A 26,493-nucleotide genomic window follows, 5' to 3' on the forward strand; every position below is an offset into this window, starting at 1 on the left:
CTTTACTCCGTTTGAGTGCATGTGAATTTGATCTGAAAAAATGTTGATGATTATGTTTCATTTGGAAAATAGTAAATATGATACGCAAAGATGTGAATTTGGTGTGGAAAGCCTTTAATTTGACTCGGAAGATTATTAATTTCATCTGCAATGTCGTCAATTCAAGGTGAAAATGTTATAAAATATAAACAAATCAGGTGGAGTTGAAGTGGAATGGCAGAAACCGAGATCTGAGAACCCGCTATACTTTACATAGGAGTACAAAGCAACCATTGAATATCACATGACTAGGACCCGCTATACTTTACATAGAAGTATTATACAAAGCAACCATTGAATGTTACATGACTAGGATCTTCCCACTGAACATGGAAAAAAAAAGTTTTAATCTCCGTAATCTGTTAATGTTAATTCAATAGAAAACGTTCGAGCAATTATCATATTTGGCAAATTTATTGGTATATAATTCTAAAAGTGTTTTCTTTAAATTTCAATAATCGCTGCTTTTACGTCCATTTCTTCTGAACCCATTCGCATGACTTCATAGAACGACCATCAATTATCCGAGCAAGGCACCAACTGAGTTCTGAATTTAGAGTATTATTTTGTACCTTCAAAATTATTTAAGATAAAATAGATGTGAGTTTCAAAGTATTTTTCGAAAAGCTTTACCGAGATGAAAGAACAATATCTGTATTTCTGAAGAAAACATCGTGAATAACAATTTGCCAGCAGTTTGTGGTTGTTAAGAGACACTTGCATACCTATAAAGAAAAGAATATAGAAAAATAATATTAGATTATTGTCGCGACATTATGCACTTTTAGTAAGCAAAAGGAAAAATGGATGTTCAATTCAATTATTACAAATGTTTGAAGAAAATTGTATATACTCAAGTAAAATATGAAATGTAACTTTAAAGGACATGCCTTTGTTGTCAGCACTGATACTAATCTTAATCTGATGCTATCTACTTAAACTGATTAAATGCATTTTCTTAAAATCAATGTTTATAATTAAAAACAAATTTACCCTGAATAATTTGTGTATCTGGTAAAGGTTGTGAAATCATCATACAAAGCAAAAAATACAGAAAAGGCAAATTAGCTTATGGGGAAACTGAACCCAACTAAATAAGATGAAAAAAATAAATCAGCTCGTTCAAGTTTTCATCGTTGTGGGTCTTTATTTTCCAAGAAATCAGTATTGTTCACTAACTCTTATCACTTCAGCAATTGCAATAATCTCCAACATATCAAAGTGCTCATGTTTATTTTTAGCTCAACTCAGTCCGATTTGATTTTACGTCATAATCGTAAAAATGAATCTAGATTTACGAACATAAAGTGAAAGATGTCAGACCGGAAATCTAGATGCATGAGTGTGCGGCAAACAAAAGCGTAGGAACAATAATGTATTTATGACAATGGGGCGCAGTCATTTTCTGCATCACGCTGCTTTGTAATCAGATATTCCAAGGTCATAACATGATTTTTTCTGTAGCTTTTTCTAGTAATTAAGCCACAATATAAATTAATAATAATAAAACAAATGTGCGATGAAATGTTGCTGGTATTTTAGGTATGTATATAAGAAGAGGCATGCGCAAATGGCAATAAGTAATCATGGAAATTTCTCGTCGTTGTTAGCAGAGAACAATTGATTAAAATATGCAAAGTTCGAATCTCATTGGAACTTGCTTCGCTGCAGTGTAAAATAATTAAATCTAGCAGCTCTCTTCTAGATGTCCTAGTTTTAAATAATAAAGTTCATAAGAATATATATGAAAATGACGCATCTCCTCACCATGCATTTGAATTCGAGATTGAACATAATCCTTATCTAAAACCTTTTGGAACGTCTGTAGCGGTGCACATTTTGCCAAGACTTGTACGTTTGTGCTTCGAATGAATGAACCTATAGAATACCCCAGAATAGAGAACAAAAGCGTTCTGACTTTTCCAGTTTGTTACGTTCACTAGAATACTGATTTCATCAGTAAGTGGCTTCTTTGTTTTCACAAAGTCGCGAGTGATGAACAAATTCATTTCATTCATACTTATATTATCTAGAAAAATTTAGACATCAATTCAATTTTTAATTTTGCTTTTTCAAATAAATCTTTATCCTTTATTATGATTAAATAAAGTTAGTAATAACCGAAAAATCGATGCAAGACTTTTCAATTAGAATAGTAATGAGTTGCTGGTTCTATTAAAGCGTAATTTTATACTGTATTTCCGAAAAGAAAGTACTGGGAGAAAATAAAATCGTGGAGTATGGATTTCCCAAAAAAAAAAAAATTATCGTTGCATTCATGAGTCAAAAAAGAAACAAGCGAAAAAATTTTCTCTTTCATCGATGGGGTAGTGTCACAACATAAAAGCAAATACCTTATGATCAAAAAGCACGGAGAATGGCAGAACTGGTTGCTTTTGTTTTTACGGTTTTGTGTGAAAGAAAACCTTATTAAAATCGGTTGAATGTCTTAAGTATTTAACATTACTTATATTTATTATAATATTTAAGTTAACATTTATTATTAAATTAGTTATACATGTTATTTGACCTAATCTTAGTCGGCGGACTCAACTTCCGTTTTCCTATTTTTAATTCAAAAGACTTCAGTATTTATTCATATATTCGAACTTAATATTACAAATCAGAGACATTTACGAAAAACATAATTACTGCATTAGATTAATTTTTTTGTGTCTACTACGTTTTAGACAACAACTCATGGCACACTTTTCTGCGATCTTCCACTCCCGTGGCGTGCTACGCAAAGTGGATAGATCCGCGCCATCTATTCGCTCGCACTCGCAACATTCGAAATAAATTTCGAATTTGTGTCTACTACGTTTTAGACAACAACTCATGGCACACTTTTCTGCGATCTTCCACTCCCGTGGCGTGCTACGCAAAGTGGATAGATCCGCGCCATCTATTCGCTCGCACTCGCAACATTCGAAATAAATTTCGAATGCTGCGAATCCTGCCGCGCCACATGTCTGTCTGCCTATCTGCCCCGAGGTATCAGGCTCGATATTGAAAAACCCCAAGCCCAATATTTTAAGGAGCTACATTTTGGCACAACCCAATCTCGGCGCATCGATGATTTTTTCTACCATCTACACTTGAAGACGTTAAGGCGAAACTAACAACGTTGAAAAACAAGCGAGTGTAAATGGAAAACTTGTGGAGCTGCTAAAGATGAGAAGTGTGGGGATCGCGAGGGAGCTCTATGAGCTCATAAATGCTGTTTGGTTTGAACGAAACTATACCGGAAGATTCGCACAACAACTTCGAACAAGTCGCAGTTTTATGTACTTAGGCACAACTTTCATAAAAGACAGAAGACAGAAATAGACGAAATCATGCTTTTTACTTCATAAAACAATTCTAAAAACTAAAAAAAAAAGTTCACAATATACACTCCCTGGCCAAGAAATTACAAACACCTGTAAATTTCAACATTACATGCAATTGTCTTCGTCCTTTTTTCTTGAAGAGGACTGTAGAGTAATAATGTTTATTAATCTGAATTACCTTATTAGCTTACGATAATAAAACGAAGGATTGATTCTTTTTCAAGGTTAAAGAGTGTAAAAAGACCGACCAAACATGTGACAGGTGTCAACTGTTAATGTCCTTCAGATTAATTACTAGTTTTCTTTGAGTGGCTTAATTGAAAAATTTGTATAATATTAATTTGTTTTCGATTTTTTAGTTTTAAAGTATTAAGTTGATGCGTAAGTAATGAAATTGCCGCATTTTCAAGTATTTTTACGACACAATTAGCCAGAATTTATCAAAATTCATATTCTTGTGCAGATTTTGTAATGGGACGAACAGTTGATATCCCAATGAAAACAAGTCGGAATACAAGAAGCTCGCGCTTCGGGTATAAAGGTTTTGTGTTCATCTTATGTGAGGAACTTCTACGCACATTTTTCCATCCATATATAGCTACAAATCCAACATCCAGCAGGACCAATATAAGAGAGTTTTGGAGACTCTCGCCCTCCCATATTTGCCGAATTTTGGACATCTTCGTTTACCTTTAAGGAAGATTGCACCCCATGCCACACCGCGAAATCCATTAAAAAATTTCTGATACTTCTCTACTTCCATAGCCAGGAAATTCGCCTGCTTTGAACCCAATTCAAAATGTGTGAATTGACGTAAAGAGGCTGGTGTACAAAGAATAAAACACGCATCGACAAATGTTGACGAATAATATTGAAAAAATATGGCATGAGGCGCCGGAGATAAAGGAAATGCATCAATGCTTGCATAGAGATTATTCCTAGAAGATTCGAACCAATCATAAAATAAGGGGAAGCAGCAACATTAAATATTAATTTCCATTATTATTATTAATTTTTAGATATATCTGCTTCTAAGATCTACTGCTTTCCTACTGAAAAACACATATATTTCAATATAAACTAACTAATAACCAGGCTCGAAAGGAAAAAATCAGCGCTCTCCAACGTAGAATCTTCAGAATATAATTGCCCAGTGAAGGCGGATGACGAATGAAATACAAGACACATCGGGTTTATATGACTTTTGCTTCTTATGCCACCCTCAACCCCAAACCCAAATTTCATGTCAATCGGTCATGACTCAAAGAATGCGGAGTTTGAAAGCTTTAATGACTGGATTAGAAGGAATGGAAAAATGTGCATAGAAAGTTTCTCACATAAGATGAACACAAAACCTTTATAACCGAAGCGCCAGCTTCCGGTATTCCAACTTCGATTCTGTCTGTCACACTCCATTTACTTGAAAACGGTTGAGCCTATTGTCATGAAATTTGCCGAGAACGAATGGTGAGTCCCTTTACATCAAAGGAGGGGAAATGGGTTTAAGGTTGTTGCCCTTACATGCGAATGGGAGATATAAATTATTTTCAAATGACAGACCAACTGCAACTATATTTTTTAAATTAACAATGGACAAAAAATGTTTTTCGAATATACATCTGAATAGCTATGAAAGTACGTAGAATTCCGGGTTTTAAATTGACGTTATTCTCGCATTGGTGTGAAAGACGCTGTGCCAAAATTTTAAATAGAACTATTTAGAATTTTCCACCTTAATCCTATGATTAACATATATCATTATTGAGGTATTTTAAGACGTTTTTAGTAAAATAAAGAGTGTTTTTTGTGTGTCCGGATAGCTGAGTGGTTAGAGCGCAAGGCTGTCGTAGCGGAAGGTCGCGGTTCAAATCTCACTGGTGGCAGTGGAATTTGTATCGTGATTTGACGTCGGATACCAGTCGACTCAGCTGTGAATGAGTACCTGAGTCAAATCAGGGTAATAATCTCGGGCGAGCGCAATGCTGACCACATTGCCTCCTAGTGTACCGTTACGGTCTTGAATGAAGTGCTCTAACACACTTCAAGGCCCTGATCCAACATGGATTGTTGCGCCAACGATTATTATTATTATTAAAGAGTGTTTTTTAAGGTTTCGTGTAAAACAAAACCTTATTATTATAAAATCGATTCAATGTCTGTCAGTCACACGCATTTTTCTCCAAAACGACTAAACCGATCCGAACGAAATTTGGTGGACAGATGGGAACTATGGAATCCCACGCATACAGCGAGTCGAATAAATTTAGGTGGAGTTTAAAGGGGGGCTCTTCATACATGCAAAAGGGGGATTCAAAAAATTTTTTCACCGGATATAGTTGTGTAGGGTATCAAATGAAAGGTCTTGATTTGTACTTTCCGAAACTGACATTAGTTTTGGCATAAATTGCAAAGTGCGTGAGTAAGGAGTCAAAATGTACGCACTTGAAGTGAGACAGGACTCATTTTCGGAAACTACCCAACCTAAAAATCCGAAAAAAATCGGGGTGGTGCGCCTAGATGAAATCTAGGCCTCAAAATATGTCCCATTCCGATATCTGCTCAAATAAACTTACGAATAGTATATTACCGCTTTTTAGAAATTTACTGAAAAACCCCCCTTAAATTCATCCTAAGACTTCCGAATTTTGTACCAGCATAGGGGACAATATTTCGTATATACGTGCTAAATTTCATGGAAATCAGGCAACTAACGCCAAAGTTATAGCAGTTCAAACTTAGCAATTTCGCGCGATTTTACCACTTCCAAAGCCATGTAAATCAGATGCTGACGTCATAATTACCCGGAATAATTGACATTCGCGTGGAATATTAAAGTCGCATTTATGAAGAATCTATTTATCTGCAGCCCTTTTTAAGGTTTTGTGTAAAACACTTATGTGAAATCTAATCACCGAGAGATGTCCCATTCCGGTATCTGCTCAAAAAATTTACTAATAGTATATTATCAACTTTTAGAAATAGACTAAAAAACTCCCCTTAAGTTCATCCTAAGTGTACTAAAACCGACATAGAGGACAGCCTCGTGCATACACATGCCAGGTTTCATGAAAATCCAACTATTAGTGGGGAAGTTATAGCAGTTCAAACTTATCAATTTCGTGCTAATTAACAGCATTCTAAGCCATACAAATAAGATGCTGACGTCATAATTAACGAGAATAATTGAAATTCCAGTGAAATATTAAAATTCCATTCAAGAAGAATCTAATTCTCCCTAGCCCTTTTTTTTATATTTGATGTTGGTTAAATTGTTTTCATTCGCTAATAATATTAAACCGAGAGCGTGAAGCGTATGAGGTTGACCATTATCAACACAGGGCTTTCCATCAAATGATTTATTTAAATCGCTTTCTAGAAAATAGAGGGCAATGGAATTTTTAGCTATATTACACGGAGCTGTCGTGCACTCGTCGCTCCTCACATCTTTTTCTTTTTCTTCAGCCTTCAGTTCACAAGCGGGGTCGGCTCGTGATGATCGGTTTCGTCATTTTATTTTATCAAATGCCTGATCAGGATGTAATCGCGAGACCTTTAAATCCCCATCCAGGGTATCAAGCCACCAGTGTTTTGGCCGGCTTTTTGGTTGCTTACCATTGCTTTCGATGTTCTGATCAATACTGGTTGTTGAATTCTCGTTCGCGTGAATTACGTGACCACACCATCGAAAACGCCTCTCTTGCAGTTTTTCCGCGATCGATGCAAACCCATATCGATCGCGGATATTCTCATTTCTGACGTAATCAAAACGTGTCACGCCACCAGTGCAATGCAACATCTTCGTCCCCATTACCGCAAGACGCCGTTCATTGTCCTTTATAGTCGGCCAACACTCAGAACTATAGAGAGTGGTAGACGGACGACATTGCAGTAAATTTTAGATTTGGGACGTGCGCTGATACGTTGATCACAAAGAACACCAATTGGGGAATGCCACTTCATCCAGGTTGCATTAACGCGTGAAACAATTTCATTACGCAGTTTTTCATTGGCTGATAGCGTTGACTCGAGATATTTAAATCGCTGAGTTCTGGCAATGGCAGTAACCTGCCCCTCGAGATATTTAAATCGCTCAGTTCTGGCAGTGGCAGTAACCTGTCCAGAACTGAGCGATTTCAATATCTCGGGTCAATGCTATAAGCCAATGGAGAACTACGTTATGCTCCTCACATAGGGAGACACAAAACCTTTTATACCTGAAGCGTTAAGCTTCCGGTTTCCCGACTTGTTTTTAATTATTTAATATATATTTACTTTTATTTCTTAAAACATTGTGACGTAACTAAAGCGTCTTTTCTGAAAGTGTATTACGTACTCTCGGCCATTGTTTGCGGATGATTTGCATCAATGTGCCTAGTCAATGTAATAACACTTTGATTTGCAGTAAAATATATAAATTTTCGATCACTGATAATCACTGATTCAAAAGTAAAACTTGAGTATCGTTTTGAGAGCCACCATTTAAGACATAGTTAACAGTATTATATTTACGACAAATGGACAGGCTATGTTTACTCATCCGTTGGACTGCCTAATCGATGCTTTTGGGCCGTTGTTAAAAATCAATACAATTCGGCCAGAATACCAATCCGGACAGATGATGCATCACATTGTTGGGCCAATAATCTAATACCTGCAGCACACTAATCAACAGGCAATGAAGATAACTGTCCTCATGCAGTAATCCACAATGGCTTTACACATAAATTCCAAAAATTACGTATAATAAAAATCATCATAACAATCACGTTGCAATAGTAAGCGAAATCGGATATTGTAAGCTTTATTTGTGCGGTTTAGATCAACCGAATGAATTGTGTAACAATTGCTTGAAAGTGCACACATTGAGCGCAGAAATAGCAGAAACAAACAATTTAACATCTTAAAGTAAATATCGTGACGATATGCACTTCACATAAAATTCATGAAATATTAACATTTTCGACGTAACATTTCCATTTTATGGATTCGAAAGGTTGTTTTTCGCGAACAAGACTGCATGTACAATAACATTTACCTAACCAAGCTTCCAAGCAAAGACAATCGTTTTAAATCTATATTTAGCGAAAACGTTCTTTCGATAGTTTTCAAATTCCAACTGGCGGAATGCATAGGATGCATGCCGATACGTCCGTTTAAGTGCTTTGGTGTTCGTGTTGTGCACCAACAACTAAGCCATTGCATTTAATCTTCATGACAAAACAATGACGCCATTGAACTTTGTATTTAGAATGCAATATCCAAGATTGAATGACGTTACTTTTATAGACTTCAAGTTCTATAAAAAGCAGGTGTATAGATTATCATGTAAATTTTACATGTTATGCGTTTGAAACGACCAATGTGCGTTTATATGGCATCATGTTCGATCACTTTGCATATTATACATATATTCGTGTAGAAAGTAATAATGATTTGAGCGACTTACATTTTGCATATTGTCCCTCCCATGATAAGGGAGCAATATTGTTTCAAAATTAGCAACTTAGCCCCTTCTATTGAATTACAAAGTAAAATAGTTCGTCTAGAATGTATTTTGCGTTCTACAGAATTCAAAATGATCCCAATTTTATGCCTTATTCGTCAGCCGTTTGAAACAAAAGGAAAAATCCAAATTTGAACCTAAATTATGGAGAAAGTAGAATTAGTTATTTCTATTAGGTTGTTGCAAATGAAATGTCGGATTTTTCAATGAAGTGAAGTTAGTTATGATTTTAATGTTTAAAACTGCCGCAAGGTGACTCTGGTGGTATGGGATAATTGAGTATAAATAGTCGTTCGTTCGATCAAGGAGTCATTTCAGTTTCAATCGTCATTGAAGTTCCAAGTAAAACTCAAAGAAAAAAGCATGGAAGGGAGTCAAAAACGTCTACTTTTTCTATATGAATTTAAACTTGGTCACAACGCAGCGGAGGCAACCAGAAACATTTGCAGAGCATTTGGAGCTGACGCAGCAAACGAACGAACGACACAGCGGTGGTTCGAAAAATTCCGATCAGGCGACATGACCCTCCAAAGTGAACCTCGTGGACACCCAGGACCATCGATCGACAACGACGAGTTGCGTTTGATAGTGGAATCTGATCCCCGATCATCGATTCGTGACATTGCAGAGAAAATAGGCGTACACTGTTCGACAGTATCTCGGCACTTACAACAGCTTGGAAAGGTGAAGAAGCTTGATAAATGGGTTCCGCATGAACTCAACGAGCAAAACATGGCGCTGTGAATGGAAATATCCAGTTCTCTACTCAACCGCAACAGGAACAATCCCTTTTTGCGCAGAATAGTGACATGCGATGAAAAGTGGATATTGTACGACAACCGTCGCAGATCAGCGCAATGGCTAGATGCCGATCAGCCTCCACAACACATGCCAAAACCGAGCCTTCACCCAAAGAAGGTAATGGTAACTGTTTGGTGGTCTGCATCTGGAATTATTCATTATTCGTTTTTGGAGCGTGGTGAAACAATTAATGCAGAGAAATATTGTGTCCAACTTGATGAAATGCACGAGGAATTACGTGTTCAGCGGCCTAGATTGGTCAACAGAGATCGAGTGATACTGCTCCATGATAACGCCCGACCTCATGTTTCCGGAATGACGGTCCAAAAATTAAATGAATTACGATATGAGACTCTTCCTCATCCACCATATTCACCCGACCTCTCGCCAACCGACTACCACTTTTTTAAGCATTTGGATCACTTTTTGGCGGGGAAACAATTCAGCAATGAAGTAGCTGTCAAAAGTGCCTTTGAAGAATTTCTTAGCTCTAGAAACCCAGACTTTGACGAAACTGGAATAAATGCCCTTGTATCTCGTTGGGAGAAGTGCATTGAAGCTGCTGGTTCTTATTTTGACTAATAAAATTAATTTCCATAAAAGTTATAGTTTTTTGAAATTTTACTCAAATATCCGACATTTCATTTGCAACAACCTAATAGAATAGGAAAATTTTGAAAATCATGTTCACGGAGTGAAATGATGTACATACGTTGGTATCCCCTATCCACACCCAATTAAACATATATATCACCATATCGTATTTACAGAGCAATTATCTCCAAACCCATTTTATCGATTAATATCAATAAATGATGAACCTGCGTTCGCACCTGCTAATGAAAATTTACGGATATCATATAAATTTCCAAAGCAATGCGATGGCAAAGTAAACTTTGCGATAACGAACGATAAAGTATCTACTTCACTTCACATACCTATGGAGGGTGAAAGAAATATTGATAGTGTTTTGTTAATGGATAGTTTCCCTTCCATACATCAAGTGCCGTTAATTTACACAGTTCAAGTGATCTTTTAATTACGTTTCTAATTGGCTAAATCCTCAAGAAGCTCATCACTTGTTGTATCTCATGTTTTGTTCTTTCTATCTGCATTTTTGCCTAATTCTGTGCTAAATTCCAACCATTAGAATGCATTAAAAATCGGTTGATGTTTCCCCTTCTCGGATAGTGAACTTTATAACAGAAAAAGGCTAGATACGTACCAACTTGGTCCTGCTACGGATGTCTGTCAAACTTTTTCCTGATCAGTACTGAGGAGGACATCTCTTGCTTACGCCCTAAGCGCTTTTGAAACCGATTTTCCTATTATATGGAGAGCCCTGCCAGTAGCTTCCTTTTACAAACGCAGTACCAAATTCATGCGGCCTCTTCCTTTTACTTCTCTAATCTAGTATACATTTGTTTAATGGATTTAGTTTTAAGTAATCACGTCGTAAATGGAAGCAAATAAAGAAGAAATTCGATATATTCTATAAACGCAATGAGGCAGCTGAAATTGTGAATGCTGCCTACGGTCCTGAGGCTGTAACAGCCAATTACGCGTACTTTTGATTTGGTTCATCCCATTCCAGTAATTTCGGTGTCAAAGATTCATCACGCACTGGTAGTCGGATCGTTGAAAATTGCCGATCAAATCGTCAAAAATGTGCCCTGTCGTAGCCCTCCAGCTAATTGTGAACCATTTTACATAAAGCTGTCGTCGCAAAGAAACTCGACGTAAAGTGCGGTATGGATTGTCTCACAAGACTTCATGGACCATGTTTCGAACTGATATCCAAACTACAAGCTATAGCTGGTTTATATAGTGAAATAGACGAAAGCTTCTTTTAAATTTAGTAAAGAACCTACTTTTCATGGACGAAATGAAATGTTTTTTTTTCCGATTTTTCATATTTTGATTTCTCTACATTGTTTCTACAACGGTTTATTATAAACTAGTATAGATAGATAAATTCATTTTGAAAGACTGTAGCCCACTGCAGTGTCTCAGGGGGTAGGTGAAACAATTGCAGGAATTTTGTAGTCTTGCAGATTACTCACTGACTAAGCTATCACCACACCTAGTAGTTAGGTATAAAATGAAAATTCATGAGATGAGAAGAAGAAGAAATTTAAGGTCCGCTGCGGACAACCACCGGGAGTCACTGGATCCACCCCCTCCCTTCAGCGGATTCGCGTAGGCAGCGGATGGAGTGAACTGGAATATGAACCACTTATCACCCGCTCCTTCTGCGAAATAACAACGTAGAGGGCGGGTACAAGATCTTACCGCTCCTTGTTGTTCCGAAAATTGGTCGAGCGTTTTCCGCAATACTCGTGAGTGTACGTCGACCTGCACGCCAGTACTGCTTTATTACTTAAGCCGCCATCCACTTGAGGTATTCGTGGAAACTGGTGACCAAGAGTCCAGCAACAGTTTTAGAACTCGCCGAAGCACTCTTCTTCACAGTCCGACTGAAATCTCCGTGGAGGTTTGGGACGAATTCCAAAGAGCGCGCTTACAATTGACGGAAATTGATCACTTTGCATGGACCGGTTATTCCCAGGCTCTATCCATGTCGAGCAACTCCGGGAACTCTATTTCAAATCAGTGATGAGTTTGAGTTTCAACTGTGTGCTGATATGTCGCTACAGTCACTTGTGCATTATGGCGCAGTTGCGGCTGTCAGGTTACATGGTCAGAAGATTCGCTTTCGTGCTATTGATTCAAATGGCGGAAGAGATCCACCATGGAAAATTCGTTTGGAATGTCGACGTGACTTATGGTGCAAAGCCATAATACTGTATGTAAGATGATTCACTAAAACCTTACATACAAGCATGGGCTCACCACGAGAACATGTCCGGTTTACCAGTACCAGCCGCAGGCAGTACCTGATACTTGCTTACAGCATGTATTGGGACCGGCAAATTCTAACTGATCGCCACATTCCACACACAAGACTGACGTGCTGTTAGTTGACAAGACGGCTCGCTCTGCGTGTATTATTGATGTTGTTATCCCCCAAAATAGTAACACTGCAAGGAAATACGTATAGAAGAAAGTGAGCTATGAGCTACTGGCTCGGGAAATTTGATATCTCGAGAGGGTGATGGTAGTTCCCAAAATATTGTCAACCGCGGCTTCCCTTAGTGTCCTGGTATTCTCAAACCGTCTGGTTCAAATCACGCAGAAATAAGGCAATCTGCAAACGTCCTCGATGTTATGGGTAGTTTTCCATCACCACCAGAGCCCCTCTATATTTATTTAGGATCGCTCAAATCTAAATGCTTGGAATTTCGTGTTAGCAGTAGATAAAAGGCATCTGCCGATTGTGACAAATCTGATAATAATAATTTTGAAATAATAAACATACCATTTATGGTTACCCTTCCTTAATCAAAAATAATCTGCTTATATTTTAACATCCTGACATATGAATTACCTATAAAGAAAAAAAAGAAAACAAAGGTAAAAACAATATCTTTTTACTGGTGTTTAATATATATATATATTATAAACATATTTGTTTAAGTTCATCATCATCATATATAAAAACTAGTGTAATTGTCGCCTTCTCTTAATATGTGACCTACCCAGCCCAGGCCATTAAGCTTTTTTATCAGTTTGTCTACAGGTATGTAATATGTTAGACAAGTTTTACATTCGAGGTAACATTAGTTCAAAAGAATCTTACATAATTCCATGTCCTCAGATGAACTCACAGTGAATAGAAATGAAGTATATCTCTACAATGTATGATTATCAAATTTCTTACGAAGGAAACCAGGGGCAACAGATTCAGATTCAAGATTCATATCGATCGAAAACCTGGTGTCAGCTTATCCGAAATTTTCTGCTACAGCTTGACAATGTCAGTGTCACCCAGGCCATTAAAAAAATCATCATGGGATATCCCCATGTAACATATACTTGGCTAGAATAATCAGAATAATTGGCAGGTTGAGAAGCTATATGCTGCTTATAAACGCCGTATATTCTTCAAAAACAGAAACAAGGCATTTGAGGAATTACATTGCCCTGGAAGACAAACCAATTCTAATAAGTAGACATCCCCGAACCCTGTCATTGATGCCAATGCAGATGATCATATTGCCGTTCCCTCCATTCATAGTCATTACAGATTGAAGTCATTTCCCGAAATGTGCAAATCAAATAAATATATCATTTGTTCAGAAAAGGTTGTTATTTTTCCTTCGCTCCATTACATATAACTTAAGTACTTTACTCCCCAGCACAGGTAAACGTGAAACCCTTTAGACAATCATTACACAGGACGATAATATTATAGAAATAAAAAAAATCTATAAAGAACCACAGCTGATTTGTCTTGATGGCAGGTGTTGTTCATCCAATGAATATGCCACTACCGAATACAAAGGTTGGAGAGGACGGAAAGCTGCACCATAAATACTGCACACTTTACGGTGACGTTAAGTGTGAAATGTCGCAGCTAGTCTAATTACCTTCGAATTAGATATAACGTTTCGAACATATATTTTTTAGAGACACAACCCTGTCATTTGTATGTTTCACAATAACCTTACAACGAACATTCCATGCACTCAAGCACGTCCATCAGTTCAAACAATTAGGTAATGCGACATGAACAAAAACCGCATGCAATGTCATATATTGCGTCTAGTTTCTGATGTCGCACTTTAGTTTATTTAACATCATTTCTATGGCTAAGTACAGAACCGCTCTGCTCCATTCAACAACCATATTCCCTTCACATAGCCTAGGATTCGCTTTGCTTTTCGAGCTGTTGTGCTGAGCTATAGATAGCGAAAATATTGACATTCAATATCTTCCCTCAGAAATTCTATAGGCAACGAAATTTCAAAAGCGAATCGGGGACAAACTGAAACAGCAAGTACAATATTTACCTATTCAAGTAGTAATTATACCTTGTATGAGTACAATCTATGAATATGAGACCAGCCAGCCAGTACTACAATTAGACCTAGTTGCGGTGAAATACCAATAAAGTAAAATAAGACCATATCGCTGACACCACTTAACCATTCACTAGCTTTGAAGTTACCTAGTATTCTTTCCAATGAGACTTTTTCCGTAAGAATAGATTCGAAGGTAGATTTTCCGCCGGGAGGCTGAGCTTTGTGGTTTCGATTTCAACAAAACCGAACCTTAAAATAGAATATTTTAAAATTCACTATTATACACTTATAGTTTTAAAAAATAAGGGGTTAAATCAATACTAAGTGTTTTCTATCATATTTCAGGGAAATGGAAATCCACCTTCTTTATTTAGTAAATTATAACTAAATATCAGTCAATAAGGCTCTCAAAGCTTTTATTTGATTAATTAGTAGATATGGAAATGGCAGTTCGAAATAAAAGTATATTAATTAATATGGAGTTAGCCATCAATATTGGCTATAGGAGTACATATTAACAAAGTTGACTCACGATTTCGTCCAGGGCAGAGACAACTCATTAGACGCGGTCTCATCTCTGTCCAGGGAGCAGCGTGACCGAAAGTAGTGACAGGTGGTAATCGCTCCATTTATATATATCATACATAATTGCAAACACGACATGCGTGCGAATTATGTTGAAGTGAAATCCGTCGTAAATTCAGATCTAAACCAGGCCGAAGTGAATTTTTTGTTGAGGATGCTGGGAGTCCTGAGTCCGCATCTACTTGTTAAAGGACCGTACCACTTGGGAAACAACTTACTTCCTCTCTTGTGGTCCATGGACTCCTTTTTGTGGGTTAAAAATCCACGCTTATCAAAAAAGTTGACAGACGGTTTCGTCAATCGTCACTCGAACGAAACCGTCAGTCAACTTTTGAAAGATGACCCAAGCATGCACGATAACTGTCAGTAAGTAAAGCTCGCTACTGAAAGCAGAACGAATCAGAGCCTCTATTTCAACAGCTACTGAAACATCATCACAAAAGCGAGATACATGATTTCAGAGACCGCGAGTTTGAGCTGGCACTTCAAGGGGTAACGAAACATCTCAAAAGCGTGGTGAATGATTAGAAATCTTGTATTTTCGAGGAAATTTGTTTATCTTCAGAGTTGTTGCAATTCCTGAAGAGCAAGCTACACTACGTGGTGGAGCTGAATGATCATGCCAGGTTTGATCAATATTCGCAATCGATCCCCATAAAGCAGCATTCAATTACAACGAAGACTACGAATGCAAAATCCGCCGAAATGTTCTCATTGATATAATCGCTATAGTGTGCTTATATTGTTACGCGTTGAAGTTTCAGTAAGGAGTGCTTGATATGTATTATTTCACTGGCAAAGTCAATTAACCACCACTGACTGAGCCGCCAAAGTCATTTCTAACTCATATTACTGGAGTTACTCAAAAATCTAAATACTTTTTACAGCATATTCGGAAATATAATGCTTGCTACTAAATATAGATTAGTTAAGAAGAGTTAAAAGGGGAAGACGGTCTGCTTTGAAATGCCAGTTTTGATTTTAGATCAAGTGCATCGCGGCTCTTAGGAAGCATTGAAGTTCAATCCATTACTGTTTCTCTTCATGATCGATCACCTTCTTCATTCTTCCTTATTTGGAGAGCATACAGTGATTCGATGGCCAATAGCAATTCCTCCAACATACCTTTAAATTAATATCAAGCTTCAGCTGGTTGGCTGAATTGATCCATAGGTGCTGTTATGCATAGGGTTGAAGAGCAATACTGTAAAGGTGAAATGGATGGCGGGTGGGGTTAATTATTGCCATAGTCCTGCATGGAGAGTTGTTATTTGTATTTCTTTGCAATTTCTTTCAAAAAAAAGACCACATTCAAAAATGCAAGATCCTACTGTTACCGTGATCGTCATCGTGTGACAATTAGCTTTTATTTGTCTCTTTCTATATGGACGAAACCGTCAGTTTTTTTTTCGTTAACCAAAAAAAGTGGAGTCCGTGGACTTCAAAAGAGGAAGTAAGTTGCTTCCCTCGTCCGTCACCAAGTGGGTGTGGATTCAGAACTCTCAGCATCCTCAACAAAAACTCTTTATATATGTCACACAATTAGAAACAACAATTATGTATTTATCATTTCTTTGATATCATTTGCTGGCATAGGATGACAAAGTCATGGGGACTCAACGAATTCAGTTGCAAATTTTGTTTTTACATCGGGACTATGATTTTTCCAATTGCACTTATGTGTATTTTTAATCTAGATAATGTAAATGCTCAAGTTGTCTTTACCATTGAAACAACCCAATTACTTCGGGAAGACAATAAAGATAAATACACCGAAACGTATCAAACTCTCATTCAAAAGATAATTTGTTCAAATCTTCCGATGATGCTATCGAAAACTTAGCGACAAATCTATTCCAGCAACGTTTCAAGAGCCTCAATTAGATATTCGGTCGTGCACCTCAAGTTGGCAATTCCACTTTCTTTTTTGCTCGAAAAAAAATCTGTATGGCTGCTACGTAAGCTGAGGAAAAAGAAGTGTAATTTTATGATGACATGACTTCACATCTTAACAGCCTACTTAAGCTGCACGGAGGTGGTTCTTTTGGCGGCGTCCCCCGCAACACCACGGGTCCGGACGGAGCTCAGGCTGTTGCGCGCTCTTCGCCCGAATTACGTGGATTGCGTTATAAATTTCCTTACTTGTACATGTTTTGGGTTGCATGTGTAAATTACTTGTTTCTAGAACGATTTCGCTACATTCACGACATTTTCGGCTCGAATCCGGAGAGACTGCGACGTGGATTTCGATTTTGTCGTTGTTTGTTTCTTTATCAAAACGTAATTGTCACCTTGTGACGCGGCTGGAAATCTTTTATGGAAATTTTGTTTGTTCTTTGAAGGCCAGAAATATGATAAACAGAAACTTGTTGAACGAAGCGCTCATAGTTATGAGCGCAAGTTTGTAAGTTTCTACTTTTTCTGAAGTTTTTAAGAATGAAGTTTAGTGTATTAAGTTTCCTCACTTCACGTTCCGCATTTCTCACCCTTTCTTGGAAATTTACTGCCTAACGAGAAGTTACTTTCCAAAAAATCTCATTTAGAAACTGGAACAGCAACGAATGCGAGAACGTTACTGATTACATTCTGTCGAACATGCAGCACAAATTCCTTCGCCAGCACTAATACTCCAAGTTCCCGACTACTAGTCAAGCGTTCATTTTCTAGAATTCATTCCAAACCCTTTTGTCACCTATGAATTCTAACCGTGCATTTAAATTGGATCGGGTTAAGATGAATTAATGATAAATCACGCATGCTAAGCGCTCCAGTAATAAAGCCGCATCCGTTCCAAATGAAGGGATCGCAATAAAACGTTATCTCTTCAAAAGCAGATGATTTTCATTTTCCATTCAGTTGGGAAGCTGAGGAACACTTCAATACCAGAGCCAATAGAAAGAATGGAAGTGTAGCTGTTAATCTATTCAAAACTGGTATAGAATTTGATGCTGCTTAGTTTGCTGTAATGATCGAGAAATAGCTGTTTGTACTTTGGTGTCAGGAGTTTTCTGCCGTTTCTATGTGATATTACTATATTTTCTCTAGGAACAAACTTGATCGGTGTCGATTTTAAGCTTTACAATTCATAGATTTGTGCATTTTCAGCAGTGCGTATATATGTAAATTGTAAAATCGTCAGATTTTGCCATCGGACAGTTTAGAAAACGATTTATTTCGATTAGGCTAACAACAATATGAAATATATGGTACGAGCTTTGAAATAGTTCTAACTTTAAATGGTATTTATGGTAGAATTACGGCAGTAATTTCGTAAAATTTGATGACATTGAAGGTAATTGCAATTTCCTTTGTACAACTTCGCAGTTTTGTTCACCTCCCGTCGAAAAATATCCTACAGACTAGATAAGCTTCCATTATCAGCGGACAGAAATTCCGATACCCGATGATGTCTTTCGTTCAATAGTTTCTCCTTCTCCCCTTCCAAAATCAGGAACAGTGATCAGAATTATAAACTTAACAAGTCAGGAAAACGGGAGTTGAACGCTTCACAAATTTTGCTAACCAAATTTTCCCCGAATTTTGACATAAAGTGAGACAAACGCACAATCGGAAAAAGAGTGCTCCAGGTTTTAAACATGTTTATTTGCATTGAATTGTAAGTTCTTTTCTCAAAATTTATATGAGACTGACCTTTCAAGAGGTGGGTACGACTTAATATAAGTACTTTCATTCATTATTTCAATTCAAGCGAAACGAATAATTAGACGTACAATTTCTATATACGCAGTCACATTTTTAAGGTTTTGTGTGAAACAAAACCTTATTAGAATGGTGACGGTGTCTGTCTGTCCGTCTGTCTGTCTGTCTGTCACACCCGATTTATTCGGAAACGGCTAGACCGATTGTCACGAAAATTGGTGAAAGTATGTAATCTGGTGATCCCTTTACATGCAGTAAGTGGCGCCATCTTGCGTTAAGTTTAAGGGGGGCTCTCCGTACATGTGAATGGAGGGTGCAAATTTTTTTTTCACAGAATGTAGCCAAGTAGGGTATCAAATGAAAGGTCTCAATTAGTACTTTTCGAATCTGGTTCAATATTTGATATTAGATGAAACATAGGGGAGTAAGGGTTGAAAATATGACCCCCAAAAAGTGTAACAGGTCTCGTTCTCAGAACCTATCCAACCGAAAAATCTGGAAAAAATCACAGTGGTGCATCTCTACGAAATCTAGGCCTCAAAATATATCCGGTTCCGATATCTGCACAAATAAAGTTAATAATAGTACATTTCCACATTTTAGAAATTTACCCGGGACCCCCCCTTATGTTCATCCCAGAAATACAAAATTTGGCATGAGTGTAATGAAGAATATAATGCACAGTTTGGTCAAGTTTGAAGAAAATCCAACTATTATTAACAAAGTTATTGGGGGTGAAACTTTACAATTTTTTGTGAATTTCGTGCACTCTACAACCCGCATGACGTCATCATCACATATCAATTCGTCAATACCACAACGAAATGAATTCTTATGAATTGGGTCGCAGACAATTATTTTGTTTTAGTTTTTTAGTTATTTGTCAACCAGACATGTGTGTATGTAGGTATATAATATATGCGTGCTAATGAACTTTGCGGGTAGTGCCTAATTCAGATAGATATAAGACGTAAATCGGAAATATGGGTACGATAAATTTAGATACGTGCATATATGTGTACAGCAGGTAATAGGCAGTTTGTTTGTTTAGGGTGAGCGTGATATCTATGGCTCTAATATGTACGTATGTCTCGTAGTTTGGAAAAATATGATGGATTATGTTGGATTTGTAGCTATATACGGACAGAGAAATGTGCGTCTCTTACATAAGATGAACACAAAACCTTTATACCCGAAGCGCGAGCTTCCGGTATTCCGACTTGTTTCTCTTTTTCGTAGAAAATGCATAGAAAGCGAAGATCGTATGAAACAATTGAAGGGTTTATAAGTTCCTTGGTTTCTTGAGAATTCGTTATGACAGAGACATTTAGATCAGTTGAAAAATGTATGATATTTTGTTTCTTGTCGAAACCAATCATTTGCAAGTGCGCAATTTCTATAAACGCAGGTAACTAAAACGTCTATAAAATTACTTTTGAAAATCTTTTTTTGTAATTAAAAGGAGTGACGTGAAATTTTGTAGTGTTCTACGTAAAACAGTGCTCAACTTTAGCTTTTTTAGCTTAGATTATAGCGATGCCTCGTAGAAAAGTGTTAACCGAAGAAGGGAAAGGGCAACTTGCAGGATTGGAAGATTCGGGCTGCATAATGGGAGCGATGTTGAGGGAAATTGGTAGATCCGACGGAGTTTTGTGGAATTTCTTTAGATTGAAGTGAAAATACGGTACAAAAAAGGATTCGTGTGGAAATAAAAAAATCGGGAAAAGAGAAAACGCCCTGATTAAGGAGGAGGCTACTAGAAATAAACTTTGGTTCGTTCCAGATTATGTCGAAATTACTTCTTCCCATTAAAAAGAGACGAGTGCAACAGATTTTCCATACTGATAACAGCATTAAATATAAAAAGCTTGCTAAAGCACCTCATTTAACACCGACAGATAATAAGGCTCATCTCAAATTTGCTAGATCGTGGATGAAATGGGAAGAAGAATGGAAGGCAGTAATTTTTTCGGATGAGAAGAACTTCAACCTTTACGGCCCAGCTGAATTTAGCGCATTTTGACACGATCTAAAAACAAGTCGGGAAACTTTATTTGAACAGCTATCGGTATGGAGGGTATTTCGGAGCCTAGGGACCATATAGTGGCAGCCCTCTGATTTTTTTCAGTTTTTTCGGTTGGGTAGTTTCTGAGAATGGGTTCGTTAAAAAAATGACCACTTTCAACCCTCCGCACTCCCCACCTTTTCAACAAAAGTCAAAACTAAAACTGGTTTCGAAAAGTACTAACCGATAATTTGATACCCTGCATGACTATATTTGATGAAAAAACAATTTACAGCCCCCTTTTGCATGTATGGGGACCCCCCCTTAAATTCGTCGTAAAAGGATGTAACTCACTATATGCGTGAGCGTTCACAGTTCCCACCCTTCTACCAAATTTGGTGTCAATCGCAATAACCGTCTCCGAGAAAAATGCGTGTGACGGACAGACAGACAGACGGTAAACCGATTTTAATAAGGTTTTGCGTTTACACAAAACCTTAAAAATGAAGCTCCTCGAATGAGTCGCAACTTCATAGGCGGCAGTGTTATGGTTTTGGAGGCATTTTCTTTTCCCGATAACCTTCGACAGGGAATCGTACCAACCAAAATGAACTCAGTTATTTATACTGACTTTCTGGAAGCCATTTTGATGCCGCATTTAGATGAGAATAATAACATTAATTGGAATATCCAACATGACAACGTCGCAGTACACGCTTCTGCATACATGAAATCATCTTTAAATGACAAACAAATAAAAATTATGCAGTGGTCACATCGAAGTCCTAATCTTAACTCCATAGAGAATATATGGGGGATACTTGCAAGGAAAGTCTATGCGAATGAACGGCTCCGTACTTGAGTTAAAGAAAGCAAGTCGGGAAACCGCAAGCTAGACGCTTCGGGTATGAAAGGTTTTGTGTATTTCTTTTATAAAGAGATTTGAGTGTGCATTTGTCCCATTAGCATGTAGCACGTAAAATATGCATATATTATGTGAAAATAGCCACTTTCAAGTGATATTGATATTCATAGTCGTGAATTTGCAGAGGAGCGACAGTTTTGACATAGTATAACTTTGTTAGTAATAGTGCGATTTTCACCAAATTTGGCAGGATCATGCTCTAAACTGTAGCCTACATTGCTGCAAAATTTTGTGATTCTAGGGTGAACTTAAGGGGGGTTTTCCTGTCAATTACTAAAAATTATAGTAATGTACTATTATTAACTTTATTTGAATAGTTATCGGTATGGAGGGTATTTCCGAGCCTAGGCACCATATAGTGGCAGCCCCCTGATTTTCAGATTTTTCGGTTTAGTAGTTTCTGGGAATGGGTTCTTTGAAAAATGACCACTTTCAACCCCCCGCACTCCCTACCTTTTCAACAAATGTCAGAACTAAGACCGGCTTCGAAAAGTACTAACCGAGACCTTTAATTTGGTACCCCACATGACTATATTTGATGAAAAAAAAATTTACACCCCCCTTTTGGATGTATGGGGAAAGTAAAAGTAAGAAGAAAGTAAAAAGTATTTTGTTAATTTTTTTTGTTATTCTAAACTTAAATAAAGATACATTTACTATCATATAAACTTTATATTTCTCAAGGCTTCTATATAGTCACAACGAGCAATATATGGGGTGCGTATATAGAAATTGCGCGCACTGTATAACTTTACTTTTCACTCGGAACTATTTGTAATTGGTAGGTACAAGTTTTCATGTTTTTTTCAAAGGAAAAGAATATGGAAGCCGACAGCTAAACAGACAATTTTTGAAATACGTCACCTAATAATAAAGCTACATGAAGAAGATCAAACGGCACGCATCATCGAAAAAATTGTTGTAGCCACAGTAAGTAAAAAAAGTTCACGGTTTTAGCTCTGTAAAGAATATTCGAACCAAGGATATTAACTATTGGAAAGCGGTAAATACACAAAATTTGCATAATTCAAATATTATTCATAGAATTTAATCTGCATGGCTCTGACGGTGAAAGATACATATGGCGGAAAACCTTATACAGAATTTAATCCACATAATACTCGGGCCACTATTAAGCATGGCGAAGGAATATGGAACATTTATTTTATAGTTAGTAAAAAGGTTAGATTCCAATATTTACACATTTTAAAGCAGAATGTGAGCCAAAGACCTGGGGAGCTGAACATATTGAATCACTTCGCTTTCTATCAGGAAGATGATCCCAAGCACATTTCCTGTGTTGCTGAAATGTGGCTCTTCTATAAATGCCCGTATTTTCTGAAAACACGTTATTGAACACTACTGGGAACAATTGTCACGAAAATTAGAAAAATTAAGATTTGAAAAACAAGCAAGAGTGAGATATTATTTCCCCAGAATTTTGTGTAAATCTCGTGCATTCGATATCCAGACTGCTTAGAAGCAGTGATAAAAGCAAAAGGAAATGCTTCAAAATATTGAAATCCCGTTTTTGAAGCATTGAACACATTTTATTCACCGACGAATGTCGTTCTACCCAAAAAGGAACAATTACTTATCGCAATAAACCGATTGATTGTGAAATGTTCCGATCGATTTGTTAGAAAATGTGTCATTTAAATATCACTTAATCTTCCAAACATTTCACAGCGAAATTCGTGTTCCTTTAGATTTTATGAACGTGGAATCGAGCGCTTATCGGGCACAGGTTCAGATTCGAGTGTCCAGGATGTAGTCGCTTTATGTCTTTACATAATCTTGTAGCGCAATGCAAATAAATACTTGGCGTCAGTCGTTTCTACAAGTGCATTTGGATTTGCTGTAACTGTAGTTGGTTATTAATTAAGAGTAAGAAATGTCTAAGGACGACTTTTCAAACCCATTTTTCTCAAAAAGGCATTTTTCACAGTTGCGGGAATTCTAGCTCAAAAAGTAATAAATCGATCATCATTTGGAGGTACGATTTTTTATAAAATTACCATGAAACAACCAGCCAAAGAACATTTGGGATGGTATTTGTTTTTTAAGAGAGCTTTTTCTTGCGTTATTTGTAAAAAAAGTGCTGAAAACTGAATTTCTTTTCAACATCTGTAAAATTTTTGATTCTGATTATTTTCACCCGCATTGTGGTCCATATTTTTAGAAAATGAGTTAATAACATAAAATCAATGCTTTTTGGATTCAGATAAAAGTCAGAGTCGATACATGTCCCGCAGTTGGAGAATGTCCTAATTTGATTGAATTCCACAACTACTTTTCCCTATCAAAGATAAAACCAAAAACATGTGGGAAAATAAGGCTTCTAATGTCGTTTCCCCCTTTAACAAAAAGCGCTGGTTGTGGGCTCACTAAGATGGGACGTTTCATCCTTTGCTTACCAAAAAGATTGTGGACGGTGAGGAGACCGTTATAAGCCCAGCTTTTGTAATATCATTTGTTAAGTAGAAGATATTCTGACGTCTATGCCCAGCTTCCCAATATCCGAGCTGTTTGAACCACGAAATTGTGGGTGAAACGTAGTAAGAATTTTTTTCCAAAAAGGATGCTGAAAGAGATGGTGTGTAGAGATGAAACTTTGAGTAGTGTGCAATGATACCAGTGATAATCCTCGAAAAAACGAAGCCCTTTCACATCAACTGGTAACGCACATACAAACGAAATTAATGGAAACTTGGTAAGTGACGCCAACCGACAGTCAAAGAACTTGCGGAAGAAACTGATATCTCGTTTGGATCATATTATATTTCAATTCCATTATAATATTATGTTTCGACTTGCAACTATTTGAGTGCTGAAAAGGTGCAAATGAAACGACCGAACTCCGAGCAATTCACGATGCACGTAAACTAGGTGCCGTTTATATGGATTGAGTGGACACCCATTTCAAATCGAAATGCCTAACAAGGCGATGGACATAGGATGCCTTTCCTTTTATTTCTTTTGCCTAAATGCTCGAACCTTACGTGTCAACGATACTCCAAGATAGATTACATTTACTTCATAAACACAAACTAGATTCCAGGAGAGCATTTCATAAGGAACTTCAATTTATAATAGCAATACAAATTCAAATAAAGCCTAAACATTAATGATAAAAATTTCCTTTTGCCTGTAAAGTAATATAATTATATACCTATGTGCTATATAAACGCATTTCAATATACCTCCAAAAATCCAATTATTTCCATATATTTGTATGTAAGTACATAGGGGTTTGGTAGACCACATGCACCAAACCGAAGGTTATTGGGACTAGTGCTAAACGCGGGGTCAAACATTGTCAATGTCGACGTTTGGGTTGAAAAAAGTTCGAAATATGCTTGATTTGAATGAACTTGCGAAAAAATGAAAAATGACCAGAGTATTAAAAACTACCGGAAAATTGAAAGGCAATGAAATTTAAATATTATTGGGCGATACTCAAAGCTAAAAATGGACTGCTTCATTGGATGACATTCAACAAGCAATTTATACTCGTTTACACACAGCAACAAATTATCGGCAATGGCAAAATTTTGAAAACCTTAAGGGTGAAAAATCACTGGTTTTATTTATTATATGTAGGTTAGCCGATAAACTCGAAAATAACGGACTTTAATTATGGAAGAATTCTGTTGCGTTCATGTAAGAATTAAAAAAGTGACTTGTGCTCTGAACTATCTTATTCTTGTTGGTTTTACTTCCAAAAACTGGCATGAGGACTGGTTATCCTTTTTGAACCGAAAAACGAAATATGTAAGTCTGCCAATATTAGTGCTGGAAAACTGAAGCCTATTTAAACTTTTACTGTGCCAAGTGTACTGGGCAAGAATACTAAACACACGAGATTCGTCTCCAGGTGCATTGGTAGAAATTGTATGGTGGAAAAAAATCACTGCGCATTATTGACCGTCTTCGATACACGAGCCAAATTCCGCGTATAAGGTCTGATGTAGTGCATTGATGTGAGCACAGTTGTTTATGGTTTGCCGTATCGGATGGGAAACGCACTAAAGAAAACCATCTAGGCGCTACCGACACACTGACACACCAATGCATGAACCACAATCGACACAGGTCAGCTAGTTACTTCGTCCTTATATCACGAATTCGCAATGACATTCCGAACCCCCAGGATCCTTGATTTGCTCCTGTATGTAGTCTTCTTGATACGAACACTCAGAACATAAACAACAACAACAACAAACAGAATGGAATGTATAGGGTGACCTAACAACACATGGTGTCTTTCCAACCGCTTTTATGTAAAAGCAATCATTGTCGGTTGTCCGGATAGCTGAATGGTTAAAGCGCAAGGCTGTCGTACGGAAGGTCGCGGTTCAAATCTCGCTGGTGGCAGTGGGATTTGTATCGTGATTTGACGTCGGACACCAGTCGACTCAGCTGTGAATGAGTACCTGAGTCAAATCAGGGTAATAATCTCGGTCAAGTGCAATGCTGACCACATTGCCTCCTAGTGTACCGTTACGGTCTTGAATGAAGTGCTCTAACACACTTCAAGGCCCTGATCCAACATGGATTGCTGCGCCAACGATTATTATTATTATTAATCACTAAGGAAACTTTGAAAGACCTGAAATATACTTCGTCACATTCTGGCTAGTTTCATTGAAACAAAAACAGTTTCTAGAGTAGTGCTTTAAGAAATATGCAGATAATTAATTAGTATAATATAAACA

The 26,493-nt window shown here is 37.2% G+C and overlaps 2 protein-coding genes across 3 annotated transcripts in view; both read right to left on the reverse strand.

Moving 5' to 3' along the window:
• Positions 1 to 26,493, reverse strand: part of LOC119656283 (rho GTPase-activating protein 26) — a 120,933-nt gene that overhangs the window by 66,790 nt on the left and 27,650 nt on the right. The window lies entirely within an intron of this gene.
• LOC119656284 overlaps positions 435 to 26,493 on the reverse strand; it is a 52,379-nt gene continuing 26,320 nt past the window's right edge. The window contains exons 1-3 of one of the 2 annotated variants that reach the window (XM_038062714.1): positions 1,033 to 1,207; positions 673 to 764; positions 435 to 611 (exon numbers count right to left, since the gene is read on the reverse strand). In XM_038062714.1, coding sequence (XP_037918642.1) covers positions 507 to 611; positions 673 to 764; positions 1,033 to 1,075 — 240 coding nt within the window. In that variant the 5' untranslated portion in view covers positions 1,076 to 1,207 and the 3' untranslated portion in view covers positions 435 to 506. Of the gene's footprint in view, positions 612 to 672; positions 765 to 1,032; positions 1,208 to 26,493 lie in introns of those variants that run through there. The other variant, XM_038062713.1, reaches the window with a different exon arrangement.

The sequence above is a fragment of the Hermetia illucens genome, chromosome 4, assembly GCF_905115235.1.
Source record: "Hermetia illucens chromosome 4, iHerIll2.2.curated.20191125, whole genome shotgun sequence".
NCBI lineage: Eukaryota > Metazoa > Arthropoda > Insecta > Diptera > Stratiomyidae > Hermetia > Hermetia illucens.